The 15,750-nt window shown below is 45.8% G+C and overlaps 2 protein-coding genes across 2 annotated transcripts; one reads left to right on the top strand and one right to left on the bottom strand.

The window, feature by feature from the left end:
- Positions 1–880: 880 nt before the first annotated feature.
- EPOR (erythropoietin receptor) lies at positions 881–6,888 on the top strand. Its single transcript, XM_053464816.1, has 8 exons — positions 881–1,350; positions 3,327–3,453; positions 4,270–4,451; positions 4,700–4,845; positions 4,985–5,135; positions 5,693–5,774; positions 5,862–5,949; positions 6,059–6,888. Exons 1-8 carry the CDS (start codon positions 1,233–1,235, stop codon positions 6,797–6,799), a joined length of 1,635 nt encoding a protein of 544 aa, XP_053320791.1. The 5' UTR covers positions 881–1,232; the 3' UTR covers positions 6,800–6,888.
- Positions 6,889–8,402: 1,514 nt separating this feature from the next.
- PLPPR2 (phospholipid phosphatase related 2) lies at positions 8,403–14,251 on the bottom strand. The gene is made up of 8 exons (XM_053463543.1): positions 14,092–14,251; positions 12,604–12,698; positions 10,886–11,074; positions 10,275–10,398; positions 9,934–10,184; positions 9,429–9,605; positions 8,891–9,015; positions 8,403–8,734 (listed from the first exon to the last, which is right to left on the bottom strand). Exons 1-8 carry the CDS (start codon positions 14,099–14,101, stop codon positions 8,629–8,631), a joined length of 1,077 nt encoding a protein of 358 aa, XP_053319518.1. The 5' UTR covers positions 14,102–14,251; the 3' UTR covers positions 8,403–8,628.
- Between the last annotated feature and the right edge of the window lie 1,499 nt (positions 14,252–15,750).

A 15,750-nucleotide genomic window follows, 5' to 3' on the forward strand; every position in this document is an offset into this window, starting at 1 on the left:
CCAAGGGCCTCGGCGTTTTGGAGCAAAGGCGGTTTTGTCTTTTACACCGTTTTTTTTCCCCCTCAGCACACATATGGTTAACAGTTAGTGGCGGGAAAAAATAGATCGTAGCTGTACATTGCGTTAGACGCTTGGGAGGGACAGTATGTGGTCCTATAGATAAGCAGGAGCAGAAGGTGACTGAAGGGTTTGTGGGGCAGTTCCTGCGCTTCCATGAATAAAAAAAACATAATTTTAATAAAAGCCTAACAGATACTCCCAAACGCCTGGTCGTGGACAACGGCCTCGTTCTACAGCCCGGTCACCGCGTCTCCATCATAACCCAGACGCCATCTCTAAAGTATCACAGATGCCACGTTTCTGTATCCGAGGGAACTTGGTTTCCTGGAGGGGCCATTTGCCCCCAAGTTCAAAAGACATCTTAATTGGTTTTTCACAGGAGAATTACCATAATTCTGTGCCAAGAGTCCTAATGCTGGCCCCCAAATGTGCCAGATGCATACTGCGTGACCTTCACTGTCATTGTTCCTACATTTGGGGGTCCCAGTAAAGTTCCAGGCCATGCGTGGTCCCAGCTTGGGGTTAAATAAGAAAAAAACTGCGTCCGATATACGCTGAACCTAAGAGAAGACTTTACATCAGGAGAAACGGGCAGACCAGACGGGCCAAGTTCTTATCTGATGTGGGGATTCTATGTTCCTAGGCTTCTAAATTCTATTTATCGAAACCATTTTTTTAATGACTCTTCCTATGTCAAAGTGTACGAGTTACAGTTACAGACAGAACCTCAAAAAACCAGTAGAGGCGTGAGGCTCCCTCTATAAGAAGAGAAGACTTCTGGTATTCTTGATCTGCTTGTGTACAAAGTGTTGTCGCTGTCTACTGTTTGCGGAGGCTTCTGTCTTATCTTATGTGGAACAGGTGGGAAAAGAACTCTCTCTCTCCACAGACGTTGGTAGGAATGAGGGAGAGAAAGCGTGTGCATGAGGTTGACCTGGAGAGGCGTGCGTGAATGAGATAGAGAGGGAAATGGGTGGTGGGTGGAGGAACGAGCGGAGTAAAGGCAGATAGACTCAAAAAGCACAGTAGGGAACAGAAGACGAGAGAAAATGGTGAAATACACAATGTGAGCTGGAATTGGAATCTTATATCTGCAAGGCGGCCCCCCGGGAGTAAAAAAAAGTGAATGAGAAAGTGGTATAGAAAGGGTGTCAGGAGGATCCCCCTACACCATGAGTGTACGCAGAACCAGGATGTCCAGGGACCTGTCCAGGCTGCTCCTAATCTTCCTGCTGGTCCTCCGAGGAAGTTTATCCAAAGAAATACAGACCCCGCAGTTTCTTCGCAGAGGTAAGTGCAGGCAGAGAACCCTATAACGTCTCACATTAATGTCCGAATGTCCGTTCTACCGGTTCTAGATCCGACAGAAGTCCCAGAGTCGGGTATATAAGGTTCTATGCGTTGTTTAAATCAGGGATCTCCAACTCGTAGATTGCGAGCTTCTTGTGATTTTCGAGCGGCTGGCACGAGTAAGGCGCTGTATGTATCTGTTCTGCCACGCTTAACCCTTTAAAGAAATGCAATTAAAAAAATAAACTCAAAACATTAAACAATAAGATAATGAAATGTTATCCTTAATTCCTGAAGTGCAATTCATTAAATCATTCAGTATAAGTAGCTCTCGTTCAATGTAAAGTTGGAGAGTCCATGTTTAAAGGAACAGCGAGCGGGGGCCACACAAGTTATTGGGAGTAGGGGAAGAAGAAGGGGGGAAAGGGAAAGAGAAAACAAATATGACATCACAAGGATTTGAGACAAAGCTGAAAAAAACATAGTATGGGGGGAAAAAACTGTAAAAAATGAGAAGGAAACAATAGGGAGAGACTAGAAAAAATAAGGAATTCAGGCAAATCTAGAGAAAAAATATATGTAATATATAAAAACGCCATCTAGATAAAATTGGAATTGTGAGAATATACGGAGGGGTTATAGGGTTAATAAAGTTACATGTCGTATGAAAAGGAGAGTTGCAGCCGCTCTTTGGCACTTAAAGTGTTAAACCTTGAATTTTGAAAGCTAAGTACATGTATTAGTAGTATGTATGCGGCTCTGGTCTAGGAAGCCACGTGGCCACCTATAGCAGAGCCACTCTTATCTATGATGCCAGATGGACGAAGGAGGGAGGGGTGTGTGTTTATGAACAGTGCGTGTACTATGTGCAAGCGCGGCATGACAGCGGCGTGACTGTAAACAACATGTGTTTGCTGCATGTCATCATGTGGGTTACTGTAATAAAATGCTATGTTACAGGGGTAATAAGGCACTCAGGGGCCGGGTTACTATAATAAGATGTTACAGGGGTAATAAGGCACTCAGGGGCCGGGTTACTGTAATAAGATGTTACAGGGGTAATAAGGCACTCAGGGGCCGGGTTACTGTAATAAGATGTTACAGGGGTAATAAGGCACTCAGGGGCCGGGTTACTGTAATAAGATGTTACAGTGGTAATAAGGCACTCAGGGGCCGGTTACTGTAATAAGATGTTATAGGGGTAATAAGGCACTCAGGGGCCGGGTTACTGTAATAAGAGGTTACAGGGGTAATAAGGCACTCAGGGGCCGGGTTACTGTAATAAGATGTTACAGGGTAATAAGGCACTCAGGGGCCGGGTTATTGTAATAAGATGTTACAGGGGTAATAAGGCACTCGGGGGCCGGGTTACTGTAATAAGATGTTACAGGGGTAATAAGGCACTCGGGGGCCGGGTTACTGTAATAAGATGTTACAGGGGTAATAAGGCACTCAGTGGCCGGGTTACTGTAATAAGATGTTACAGGGTAATGAGGCACTCAGGGGCCGGGTTACTGTAATAAGATGTTACAGGGTAATAAGGCACTCAGGGGCCGGGTTACTGTAATAAGATGTTACAGGGGTAATAAGGCACTCAGGGGCCGGGTTACTGTAATAAGATGTTACAGGGTAATAAGGCACTCAGGGGCCGGGTTACTGTAATAAGATGTTACAGGGGTAATAAGGCACTCAGGGGCCGGGTTACTGTAATAAGATGTTACAGGGTAATAAGGCACTCAGGGGCCGGGTTATTGTAATCGGACATAATGGAAGAAATAATACAGATATTGCTATTATTATTATTTAGACTGTAAGCTGCATGGGGCAGGGGGTAATGTATTCGTACCTATTGTATAGTGGTTCCCTTATTATAGGACGGAGTTACTGTATCTCATCTTCTGTTATACTGTAAACTATAAAGTGTTAAGTAAATTTGCGGTAACAGTGCATTACAACAGGCTTTTATTTCACCCCAGTGTATGAGGTCATCCACGTGAATTCCACTGCCCCGTACTGCTTCACAACGACTGGATCAGAACTGGTTTGCTTCTGGCAGAGCAGCGAAAAGGAAAACTCCAGCTATACCTTTGAATATCAGTCCCAGTGAGTACCATGGACCCCCCCATCCACAGATATTAAACACAAAAAAAGAAGAAAGAAAGGGATGGAGCCGATGTGTGGAGTGTTAGAGTATGACTAGAAATCTTAACGTAAAGAAGGGAACTCAGCTGAGTAGAGCAGAAATGGTGTGAGCAAGGGGGTAGGAATGAGGGGAGATTGGTTTAATAAAGTATGGGTGAATGAATGTAATGGTCAGGAGAGAGGGAGTGGAAATGGAGGAAAGGAATGATCAATAGAAGGGGAGCTGAACTGAAGGAGGAAACTTCGTGAGGAGTGGGAGAGCTAGACTGAAGAAGAGGAAAGAACTAGAAGGAGAGTGGAACTGAAGGAGAAAAAATAGGAGGAGAGAAAAAAATTAAACGAAGGAGAGAAAATGAAGACGAGAGGTAGAGGGAATAATGAGGAGAGGGGGAGTTGAACCAAAAGAGAGAAAATAATGAGGAGAGGGGAGGTCAATTGAAACGAAAGCAATGAGGAAAGGGTTAGCTAAACTGAAATGAAAGCAAATAATGGGATCTGAATGGGGAATGGAGGAAAGTAGGGGGCAGAGGGGGTCTAATAGACTTGAGAAAGGAAGGGCTTGGCTGAAGTGAAGGCTGCATATGAGGAAACTAAAGCGAAGAAAGAATGGGAAGGTTTACTCTGTCAGGACAGACGCAGCCGGGTAACGGGGTAACACTGACATCATGTAACTTTCACACCATCATCCATCCGTCTCTCTGTCCCCAGATAATGGGGGTCATGAAAGTCTCAAACTAAGTCTGTCCTCGGGGAATAACTCGGCTTCTGTATCTTTAGAGATCAACCCAGAAAGTCGTGCGCTCTGACGACAGAGGCGGACCCTGAAGATACCTGGTGGTACATTTGCAACTTCCCAGCCCTTGACGTGTTCTCCTTTGAGCCCATCAACATCACGCTGACCCGGCATCACCACGATGAGCTCACTCTGTACCAGAAAGTGTTCTACACCAACGATCTCGGTAAGACACGTCGTGCCAGCCACTTACATACACATAGAGGGGGTATGATTCTGTGATTCTGGCGTCTCCCACTTCACAGACCCGAGTGTTTCCATCAACCACATCCAGTTTCAGTGATGTTTTGCATATTTGTGTCAAGTTCTGCTTGTTGTCTATATCTATGACAAGGGCCGTCACTCTTTTTAATGAATTTTTTAATTTTAACACTCGATAAACATTTTTTTTTTTTCGTTCACCCCCCACACTAGTTTTCTTGGAACCTCCCCGAAACGTGACAGTGACAGAGAAGACTTTTGGAGGCTATCTGGTATCCTGGGAACCTCCATCCATGAGCTTTGAAGACAGCATCAAGTTTGAAGTAAAGTACTCCTCTTCAGAAGAAGACACGCACACGGTGAGTATTGATTTCACAAATAGAATACCAATTAACAAGCTCAATTAAATGGGCATCAATAGCCAATGTATAGATCAAGGTTAAACGGCCCCTTCACCAGATAACAATAGAGCAGGTGGTATCATTGCTTTCGTTTCAGGAGTCGGTGGATAAGGGGCTCAGTGTCCTCCTGATGGACCTTAAAGCTCTCACACAGTACACGGTCTATGTAAGAGCCAGACTGGACGGCATATCGTACAGCGGATACTGGAGTGAATGGACACCCCCCGTTATCATCGAGACAAGCATTGGTGAGACTCTAGGATGAACAACTGCACTCTTACATCTTGAGTTGACCTCAACTTCCTACTCATCATGTTCATGAGGTTGACAACTCCAAAACAAGTGGGAGGCTTGAGGGTTCCAGTATGTCCTAAGGGTACCGGATACTTTAGTCAACTATAACTGGGTCAACATAGAAAGTTCTAACGCTACATAGAGTCCCAGGACCTCAGAGGTCTCTTCTTCAGATAGAATCAACTTCAGGTCCCAAACATTCTGTGCTCCCAAAAGCTTATGTGATTTTATATATTTTCCTGTGTTGCCTAAACGCTAAGACGACTATTTTTTTTTCTAATGATATAGAACCTAAATGGAACTTGGCTTAGAATATCACCAGTATTATTATTCATACTGATTCCAGACATATAGGGTTGTCCACTTGCAAGAGATGAGGTCTTCTTGAACTTTCCCACTAGACCTTCAATTTACGGCAATGGGGGTTGTTCTGATGGCGAATACCCCTTAGATTCAGAATACTGACTGGATCTTGCGGTACTTACTCTGATCTGTATCTTTATTTTCTTAGATCCTCTTCAAATCATGCTGTATGTCTTTGGCTCCCTCCTGCTGGTTACCATACCCCTTCTGCTGATACTGAAATATATCAGGTAATCTACCTATAAAAGCGGCGCTGCCGTAGCGTGATAAATGTGCTGAGAACTTTTCCATAACGAGACACATTTTTAACATTTTAGCGTCATCAAGCACAAAGTTTGGCCACAGATCCCAACTCCTGACAGTCACTTTCGAGATCTCTACACCATCCATAAGGGGAATTTTAAGGTACGGCTAATTGTTCTTTTTTTTAATCTCATTTATTGGCAATTTTTTTCCCTAAAAGTTCAGAAACGCGTACCAGCTCTAACACTTCTTTGTGTGTCTTTGTGGACAGCTATGGCTTGGGCAAGCCGACTTCTACCGGGTTTGGACTTCCAGGCATACGTTCTATGACGACCCATATTCTGCTTTGGAGATACTATCTGAGCTTTCATCCACGGTAACATCGCCAAGATCCTCTGTCCAGCTGCCTGCCAAGGATAATTACGTGATATTGAATGAGAAAATTGTACCTCATCTCTCAGCAAGGGTGGCAATGGGGAGACACCAGACCGCGTGGATGGAACCGCAGAGAAGGAACTTCAATCATTTTAATGACCAATTTGAGGAACATGGCCCTGAGGAGACTTCAAAGAGGGAGGCCAGACTGGTAGCTTATGACTCATTGGAGACCCAGAGTACAGAGCTGAGCCAAGAAGAACCTGGCTTCGAAGAAGCTCCCATTCTGAAGATCGGTCATGGTGAAAGTTATGGACATGAGAATGACTTTTTGGAGGCTCCACAGATAGAAGATGACTGGCAAAACTCCGATGTCAACCACCTGCGTTCTAAGGAGGGGAAGCATAGTCCAGCCTCTAGCTTTGAGTACACTGTTGTGGAGACATGCGAGGGCCTCCTATCTCCCAAGCCACGTCCTCCACGTCCACCATGTCCACCATGTCCGCCACCTCCTTCTTCTCTCTCTTTGAAATACGCGTATCTTCTCATGTCTGGCTCTGGAGAGGAAAGTCGTCCCCCATCCCCTAATATTTACCAGAACGACCATCTTCTCCACCAGGTGTACTCACAGTGCTAAGTTTGTGGACAGAAATGAGTCGACTCAGCGAGAGGTGGAAGCGGGAAACTCCACAACGCATAAGGAGAAAGGGAAGCGGAATGTTTGTCGAGTGTGCGAGATCGGGATTCTAACTCTTAGTGAAGGCCAGCGCTTTGGGGGTGCCAGGGCTTTCTACACTTGGACATCTACGACACGTTTTCGTACAAGTTTACCTTTTATAGATATTAGAATTTTATATCTATATTTTAAAAGCTTAACACTGCCATGTATATAATTTTGTATATGATTTTTTTTCTATGATATTAAGACATCCTTATCTTGAAAAGCGTGAAATACCGTGGTGTCTACAAACAGCCAAAGGGTTAAATATCGGGTCATACTATTTAACATATTAAATGTTATCATTTATCTCCCTCTTCCTCCCTTAATATATATATTGTATAAAATAGAAATAGAATTTCAATCCTGGATCATGTAAAACCACATTAAAGCATAAAAAATAGATACTTAAACAAGAAATACCCCACGGGCATGAGGCGTGATTGAGGGTGAATGTAAAAATGGGGTGAAATAAGTTGGGGGTGAAAGAATAGAAGAGTTTGCTGGTGCGCATGAATACTCCGTATGCTGTAAAATATGTATGAATATATATTGTAGATTTTCGATGAGTGTTATTCATACCAGCGTTTTTTTATACATTTTGTAATAAATGTTTATATTTTACAGCTGTTTGGTAGCTCTTTGTTCTGATAAATGTGTGTTAATTAAGTGTAATGTAAGGTCTGCTGTTTCCGGAGAGGGAATCGAAGCGGTGGGACATGGCCGCTGCCTCCTCTATACTCCCTGCACTGAGCACACACTCACCTTCCGTGTGACCGCTATACCAATGAAGTCAACATGAAAGAAACTATTTTATCCTCGTTACATGATGTTGAACTAACGGACAGTAAGGGGTGTATCTGGTTATGGGATTTAGAAAAACACTAGACTATCACTAGAATACACAACATTATTTTTATTAATTTATTGAAGGGATTTATAAAACAATACAATAATCCCAGTTTGGGCAAAGGGATCACCATCCTAAGTGTACTTCACGATGGGGCAATCCTAGAAGGGGGACATTCACCCAAAGTCATTCACCATTTCATAACAGAATGACATAAAGGGAGGAAATAATGGAATAAAAGAATGTTGGTCCCTTTGGGGCACGGAGTCTGCCCCTCCCACCGCAGGGTGACACAGACAGGAGGGGGCTAAGGGGCACGGAGTCTGTCCCTCCCACCGCAGGGCGACACAGACAGGAGGGGCTATGGGGCACGGAGTCTGTCATTCCCACCGCAGGGTGACGCAGGCAGGAGGGGGCTATGGGGCACAGAGTCTGTCCCTCCCACCGCAGGGTGACACAGACAGGAGGGGCTATGGGGCACGGAGTCTGTCCCTCCCACCGCGGGGCGACACAGACAGGAGGGGGCTATGGGGCACGAAGTCTGTCCCTCCCACCGCGGGGCGACACAGACAGGAGGGGGCTATGGGGCACGGAGTCTGTCCCTCCCACCGCGGGGCGACACAGACAGGAGGGGGCTATGGGGCACGGAGTTCGCATTTCAAGAATTCGCATTTCTTGACTTCATGTACTGGGGTTTCAAACCAATTATGAATGTGATGTGACAGGTATTGTAGACAAGCGCTGAGTGGGACTGTTTCTTAATAATTCCTATTTGATGTACAGTACTTTACTCCCACAGTCTCTGTTATCCTGCGATACTAGGTTTAGGGTGAAGTTGAGGATCTCCATGCAGTGGTGTTCCTCCATCTTGGAACCCGCTGTTGATTGTCAGAAGGTGTTACACTTGGCTGGTCATACAGTTGGAGGGTATTAAGACGTCAGGAGTCACAGGAACAAGGCACGGCGGTGGATCAGGTGACATCTGGAGGTACATCTTGGAGACCCTGTTGTGGGGAGAGATACTTCAGCTGTTAGACCCGCATGCTTGTCCAAAACAGTTTTGCCCAAAACTACTGGCGTTACTGATCTCTGAATTCAAAGGGGATTTGGTGTGATTGGCATTATAATGCCCCCCCCCCATTACCTGTACCATACTTAACTTTTCATGGTGTGTTTTGGGCGGGTGCAGCTCCGGAGCGATATTTTCATCTAATTCGTCTGGGGGCCGCTCTTCCTCGACACACTTGGATTCTGAGCTCCCGAAATTATTCAAAACACAAGTCACCTGATATTGAAGAAGCCAATCACAGAAAGCATGAGATTAATTAGATTTCATACCAGCAGACTCAAAGAACTCGGAGAAGGCACAGGGGTCTTGGTGTGTGACCACGCTGTTTTTGGAAAGGTATTTGAACCCCCTTTGACCTTCTCTTACAAACTAATAGATTGTAAGCTCCTAAGACCAAGGGTCTCTTCTCCTTCTGCACCCATATGTTTGTTCATAGTATTGTTAGGTTTGTATTAATTGCCATTGTTAAGGCAGAGCTGGGACATGACCACTCACCTACCTTGCTACTTTATGATGTATTGAAGCAGAATGATGCCATATGATGTCATATTGCAGCACTGTGATTTAATACCCTAGCTTTCACCTCCCATCCTCAATCATGACAGTCCTTGTAAGTATTTATCTCTCACCAGGAAGACTGCAATGGCCGATCCGGTGATGGTGCCGGCAAGCACGTCTCTCCAGTGGTTCCGATATTCAGCCACGCGGAGGACGGACAGAAGCCAGGAGGGAGAGAGGAGAGCCAGACACAGGGAGGGCTTCACCAGCCTGGAACCCTTCACCCGCAGAACCAGAGTGATGTACATCTGAAAAATGAGAGAAGATGGCACTGTTAACCACTAAACGTCTTTTCAGTTTGCATGGCGGCAGCCTATCAGTGACTGCTTTCGTGTCACATGATAATTGAGCATTCCCTGAAAAATTCTGAATAAAGCAAAATTTTGTTTGATGAAGGAGTTTTGTCATAAGGGTTTATAACATCTAGTTCTGGACCTCTTCTTGTTTATTAAAAACATTTATTCCCTCTTGGACGTTCCTGAAGCCCGTGACATATTTCCATAAAACAGCCCATAGGCGAATTCTTGGAATTTGCTCCATTGCTGGGTATACAGTGTAGTGTCCCACGTGTCTCACCGTAGTGTAAACCGCTGCGTATGCCCCCAGAGCTGCGGGTTTTGATGGGAAGGCTTTCCGAGCCTCGGTAACAAGGTCAGGGTCACCCGTGCAGGCGTGTGGCGATGACACGTACTGAACATGCGACACGCAGCCCAGAGCCGTGTAGTTTGGACGGCACACCGTTAGGAAGTGGGGGGTCTGGTTACCAGTGACCGTCTGGACGGCACCAGCAAAAATGACCGTGCAGAAGAGCCCAAAACAAAAGAGACCTAAGAGAGGGGTGACAAAAAGGAATAACGTCAGCCGAAGAGAAATCGCATTCCACTTCATGCTGGGATATTGCCTTCCTGGGTTCTCACCTAGGATCCTGACCACACGTCGCAGTAAAGGGTTGAAGAAGCAGCAGTCCCCGCAGGAGATCACTCTCTCTTTGCTCCGCCATCTTGGATTTATCAGGACGGAGGAGACTTCTCCAAGGAGGATCTGTAGGAAGAAGGGGCATAGAACCCGTTATTGTTTCCCCCCCTATCACCCATCTGCCCTACTCCATCAAGCAGGTTATGAGAAAGCCCTCCTACGGTCAATGTGCCTACAGGCATTCTTTGGTAGACCAAGGCGTCTACTTGGCTCTGTAGAGCATAGGTGGGGATTAGACATAAACCAAGGCCAAGACTTTGTTTTGGTCAATTTCTGGTTTAATCTAGGTGGTCATTGAAGAAGTCACTGTTCTAATCTTGCACCGTGGCTTCACCCACCATCAGAATTATGATTTACGGTGTTATTTTATACTCTAAAGACTGAGACCTTTAAATCCCGACCTTTCGTCAGGTCGTTGTTCTTCAAGGCTTTCCTGTGTATAACAGTAGAGTAGATACCTTCCCTACACTCGATAGACTCGGTATCTTACTGTCCCCACATCCCACCCTCGAGTTATTAAACATAATACCCCATACAGACAGTATTCGGTTACCGTGAGGATGGGCAGCACAGTGATCAGCGGATATAAGAGACGCGGTGGTGCCTGGCTGGTGCTCTCAGGTCCTGGATAAGGCTTGGACAGAGATGTATCGTAGCAGAAGAATCCCTGGGAGTGGACGGGGAACGTGTCGGTGTATTCAAAGTGGTACGAGAGGATCACGGTACCAGCCATGAGAACCAGCTGGAAATAGAGCATCCTGTGAGGTGAGGGGGAGGGATAAATTGATGGGTCTAAAGGGCGATTCACAAAGGGTCCAGGACGGTAGAAAGGGAATGGTGGGTGGAAAAGGAAAGAGAGAGTCAAAGAAGGCAGAAATGGAAAAAAGTGAAGTGCTAAAACGTATATGTGGGGGAAAAGGCGATGAAGAAGAGAAATGAGTAGAAGGTGGAGAGTGAATGCAAAGGAGGACGAAAGGAAATATATGTGTGAGTGAAAGAGGAAGGAGGATATGGATCCAATGGCAGCAGGGTGTGAGAAGGGGAAAGGTGATTTAAATAGAAGAAAGAGCCAGCAAAGAGATGAATGAATGAATGGAAGAATGAATGAGTGGAAGGATGGAGGTTTGGTGGAGATGGTAAGTAACAAAAAAGGTAAAAGAAAAGCGAAAAGAAAAAAGAGAAAAGGAAGCTGAGAAATAAAGAGAATCGGACTCAAATCCCAAATGAAAGAGAAAGCAAAGGATGCCGAAGAGGAATTTGTTCGTGGAGGTTGGAGAGAGTGAGAGATCCCTGAAGCAATCACAGATCACTTCTTATCATGTCACTCGAATGATTCTCCCTTCTGCTGGTGCTCCCTGCCAACCCACTGTCACCCTTTCATCGATTCTTCTCATTCACTCGAATGCCCGCGTTTCTAATCCTTTATGTTACTCACTTCTACTTTAATGTAAAATCACTCAACCAATTTGTTTAAAGTAAACTGTATGTTTAAGCCTGTGTATGCATGTTATCACGTGTACATTTAGTGTTAGTGTGTTTATGTATTTGTGCCAGAGTGTATGTTACAAGGAGCAAAGAAGGCAAGCTGTTTGGCAATGGTGGCACAGACCAGCTGCAATGATGGCACAGACAAGATTTTTGGGGGCAATGACAGCACAGACAACCTTTTTGGGGGCAATGTTAGCACATTATGATGAGAGTAATGATGGCACGGATCAGCGGTTTGGGAAAAGATGGCACAGGCAGAGTGTTTAAGGGTGAGGATGTCACTGATAAGAGGCAAAAGTGGCACTCACAAGCTGTTTGGGGGCACTGTGGGACATGTTGCTTGGTGAAGTTGGGGACCCCAGGGCAATTTTTACGACGGGGTCCTGTGGTTTCTAGTAACGCCCCTGCCATGGACCAAGTAAGGTTCGGGTCTTTGCATAAAGAAAAACTGTCAGGGTAGATGGGCCGAATGAGTTTAATCTTCCACTGAATTCTGTGTTATTCCCTCGCCTGCCACCTCCTCCATTTCTCACTCCCTTACTGTCAGTCTCATTTGATCTGTTCATTCTCTGAGGTTTCTCTCCACCTCCTCCACCTAATTTCACATTTCCTCTACACTGGCTTTTTATGCTCTAATAAACAATTTATAGCAGCAAAATAACCATCCAGCATGATGTATGAAAAGAAAAGTGCTAGTGAGTGAACCGGAAGGAGAAATCAAGTTAGTAGGAGAATAAAGACGTATAATTACTGAGGGGAGGCAGATATGGGGTTAATCAATACCTCTACAAACAGGAAACATGGGATGATAGAGGCGCTGCTCTTTATCTCTGCCTCATGGGCAGCCATGTGTGACGCACAACGTCCTCCAGCTGGACCTACAAGAGAGTTGAAGCAAAATCACCACAGTATATTACAGAGGCAATAAGGCACTCAGGGGCTGGGTTACTGTAATAAGATGTTACAGGGGTAATAAGGCACTCAGGGGCCGGGTTACTGTAATAAGATGTTACAGAGGCAATAAGGCACTCAGGGGCCGGGTTACTGTAATAAGATGTTACAGGGGTAATAAGGCACTCAGGGGCCGGGTTACTGTAATAAGATGTTACAGAGGCAATAAGGCACTCAGGGGCCGGGTTACTGTAATAAGATGTTACAGGGGTAATAAGGCACTCAGGGGCCGGGTTACTGTAATAAGATGTTACAGGGGTAATAAGGCACTCAGGGGCCGGGTTACTGTAATAATATGTTACAGGGGTAATAAGGCACTCAGGGGTTGGGTTACTGTAATAAGATGTTACAGGGGTAATAAGGCACTTAGGGGCCGGGTTACTGTAATAAGATGTTACAGGGGTAATAAGGCACTCAGGGGCCGGGTTACTGTAATAATATGTTACAGGAGTAATAAGGCACTCAGGGGCCTGGTTACTGTAATAAGATGTTACAGGGGTAATAAGGCACTCAGGAGCCGGGTTACTGTAATAAGATGTTACAGGGGTAATAAGGCACTCAGGAGCCAGGTTACTGTATCAAGATGTTACAGGGGTAATAAGGCACTCGGGGGCCGGGGATACTGTAATAAGATGTTACAGGGGTAATAAGGCACTCAGGGGCCGGGTTACTGTAATAAGATGTTACAGGGTAATAAGGCACTCAGGGGCCGGGTTACTGTAATAAGATGTTACAGGGGTAATAAGGCACTCAGGGGCCGGGTTACTGTAATAAGATGTTACAGGGGTAATAAGGCAGTCAGGGCCGGGTTACTGTAATAAGATGTTACAGGGGTAATGAGGCACTCAGGGGCCGGGTTACTGTAATAAGATGTTACAGGGGGTAATAAGGCACTCGGGGGCCGGGGTTACTGTAATAAGATGTTACAGGGGTAATAAGGCAGTCAGGGCCGGGTTACTGTAATAAGATGTTACAGGGGTAATGAGGCACTCATGTGCTGGGTTACTGTAATAAGATGTTGAAGGGGGTAATAAGGTACTCATGCGCTGGGTTACTGTGATGTGGTGTTAATGGGTAATAAGGCACTCATGCTCTTGTTTATTATGATTTTACCGCAGTACTAAAGAGATTTTACGTTTTTATAAGTAAAATGGTTATAAGGAACCCTAAATATTTATAATATTAATAAGAAGAATACAGTGTGAAGATGTAGCAGTGGTAATAAGGCACTCAGGAGCCGGGTTACTATAAGGTGATACTAACTGAACCATGTATAAGAGGGATAATGATGAATAATGGGACCCCCCCAGTCTTACAGACCTGCAGGCATTGTCCAGATTTCCTACCCCCTATGACGGTCCCTGGAATCAGCTCAGAGGGAGGAGAGACTGCTGGCAGACATTTCGGTCCCCTCCCTGAACACAGCCTGGAAGGATGGTGGGGGGGGGGACGGGGAGAAGAAAAAGGATAAATGGGAAGAAAGGAGGAAATAAGAATTCGGCAGCTAAAAAAAGAATGGAGGAAAAAAAAAAGGGAACCAATGCAACAAAAGACAGCTGAGACTGAAAAATGGTGGGAGAAAGAGGAGAGAGAAGCCAAGTACAGGGAGAGGAGAGAACAAAAGGAGAACGGACAGGGAATGAAAGACACACGAGATGGAGAATGAGGAGAGAACATGAATGATAAACAGAAATGGAATGAAAAGCTGAGAGATTTGCTGCAAGGAAGATGGGGAAATATTGGGAGCCCTAATGAAAAAAACGATGGAGGAATTGCAGAGGAGGGAGGCAGCTGCTCATTAGTAGGCTGACGGCATATGCCGAGCGATACGGACACCCACCTATACCTGAGCTCTGCCGATAAGGGTGTAACATCACCTCCCCCGTACAAGAGCCACATCTAAACACCAAACACGGACCCCCTCATGGGGAATCCAGTGCCATCATTTGCCCCCACATATAGGGTATCCTTGAAATAAATACTGTCCCCATTTTGGGTATCCATAAGCTTTCACTACCTATGGCGTATCACTGGAATGAGCAGTAAATGGTTAAACGGTAGTCTATACCGAGGTCGAGTTATCAGTATACCATATGTTATGTTACATACGTGTCACCCACCCCATATGTAATAAATAAAGGTTTATTAGAATACTATGAGAACGTGCGCTAGTCAGGCTCATGGCTTGGCTAATATCCAGCTTAATGAAGACTTTGTGTCTCGTGTCACCAACAGAGCCCATGGTCATCTATCCTCCTGGGCGGGGGAGCGGCGCTGCGGCACACCCCACTCAAACACACCCCGGGGAATGCATGCCGCGCACACACAGAAATGCGTGCATGCACAATAGCGCTGATGGTTTGAGCGACACTCTACCTCCAAAGCTCCACCCCCTCAGCATCCTGATTCGTCGGGGGTAGGCGTTGGGAAGTACTTATACCTTGGAACTCTCGTTTCACCCGGAGTCTCCAGGTGAAGCGGCGCTTCTCCAGTTTACTACAGGGAAACTCCAGCTTGCGGGAGCAGCTCACACCCCACTTCTCCTCCAACAATGGCGTGTGTCCCACCAACACCAGCGGGACCTCCTGCAAGGGGGGCCCGGGTATCCGGAGCCAGAAAGATCCCATATATGGAAGTATGATGTTCCCAGTTTGGCAAATCAGGTCACCTGTGTTGAGGGGGTGTGGCAAGGGGTGGATACAGCACCAGAGGTGGGATGGGCCTCCCACCTGCTCGCCTTATAGGAAGAGCCACCTTGTGGTGCTCAGCTTTAGAGAGTTGCGAGGTGGCCGTGTGGGAGCTCCAACAGAGTGTCTGTGCGTCTTACCACCGAAGAACGCCTCATGAGGTCACTCTATTCAGCTGCCGCCATTACAGAGTCACTACAACCGAAACTTTGTGATGGACCGTTAATGGGTTAATATTTAAAGAAGCCTCTTGTCCGACCATTTGAAGGCTTCCCTGGTAACAGCTGATGGA

The sequence above is a fragment of the Spea bombifrons genome, chromosome 4 (assembly GCF_027358695.1).
Source record: "Spea bombifrons isolate aSpeBom1 chromosome 4, aSpeBom1.2.pri, whole genome shotgun sequence".
NCBI classification, from domain to species: domain Eukaryota; kingdom Metazoa; phylum Chordata; class Amphibia; order Anura; family Pelobatidae; genus Spea; species Spea bombifrons.

Coding starts and splice junctions, on each gene's coding strand:
- EPOR (XM_053464816.1), top strand. CDS start 1,233: ATGAGTGTACGCAGAACCAGGATGTCCAGGGACCTGTCCAGGCTGCTC. Junction 3,454..4,269: donor ACCTTTGAATATCAGTCCCA/GTGAGTACCATG, acceptor CTGTATCTTTAG/AGATCAACCCAGAAAGTCGT. Junction 4,846..4,984: donor CAGAAGAAGACACGCACACG/GTGAGTATTGAT, acceptor CTTTCGTTTCAG/GAGTCGGTGGATAAGGGGCT.
- PLPPR2 (XM_053463543.1), bottom strand. Junction 10,185..10,274: donor ACGTGTGGTCAGGATCCTAG/GTGAGAACCCAG, acceptor CCCCTCTCTTAG/GTCTCTTTTGTTTTGGGCTC. Junction 8,735..8,890: donor CCCAAAACACACCATGAAAA/GTTAAGTATGGT, acceptor TCCCCACAACAG/GGTCTCCAAGATGTACCTCC.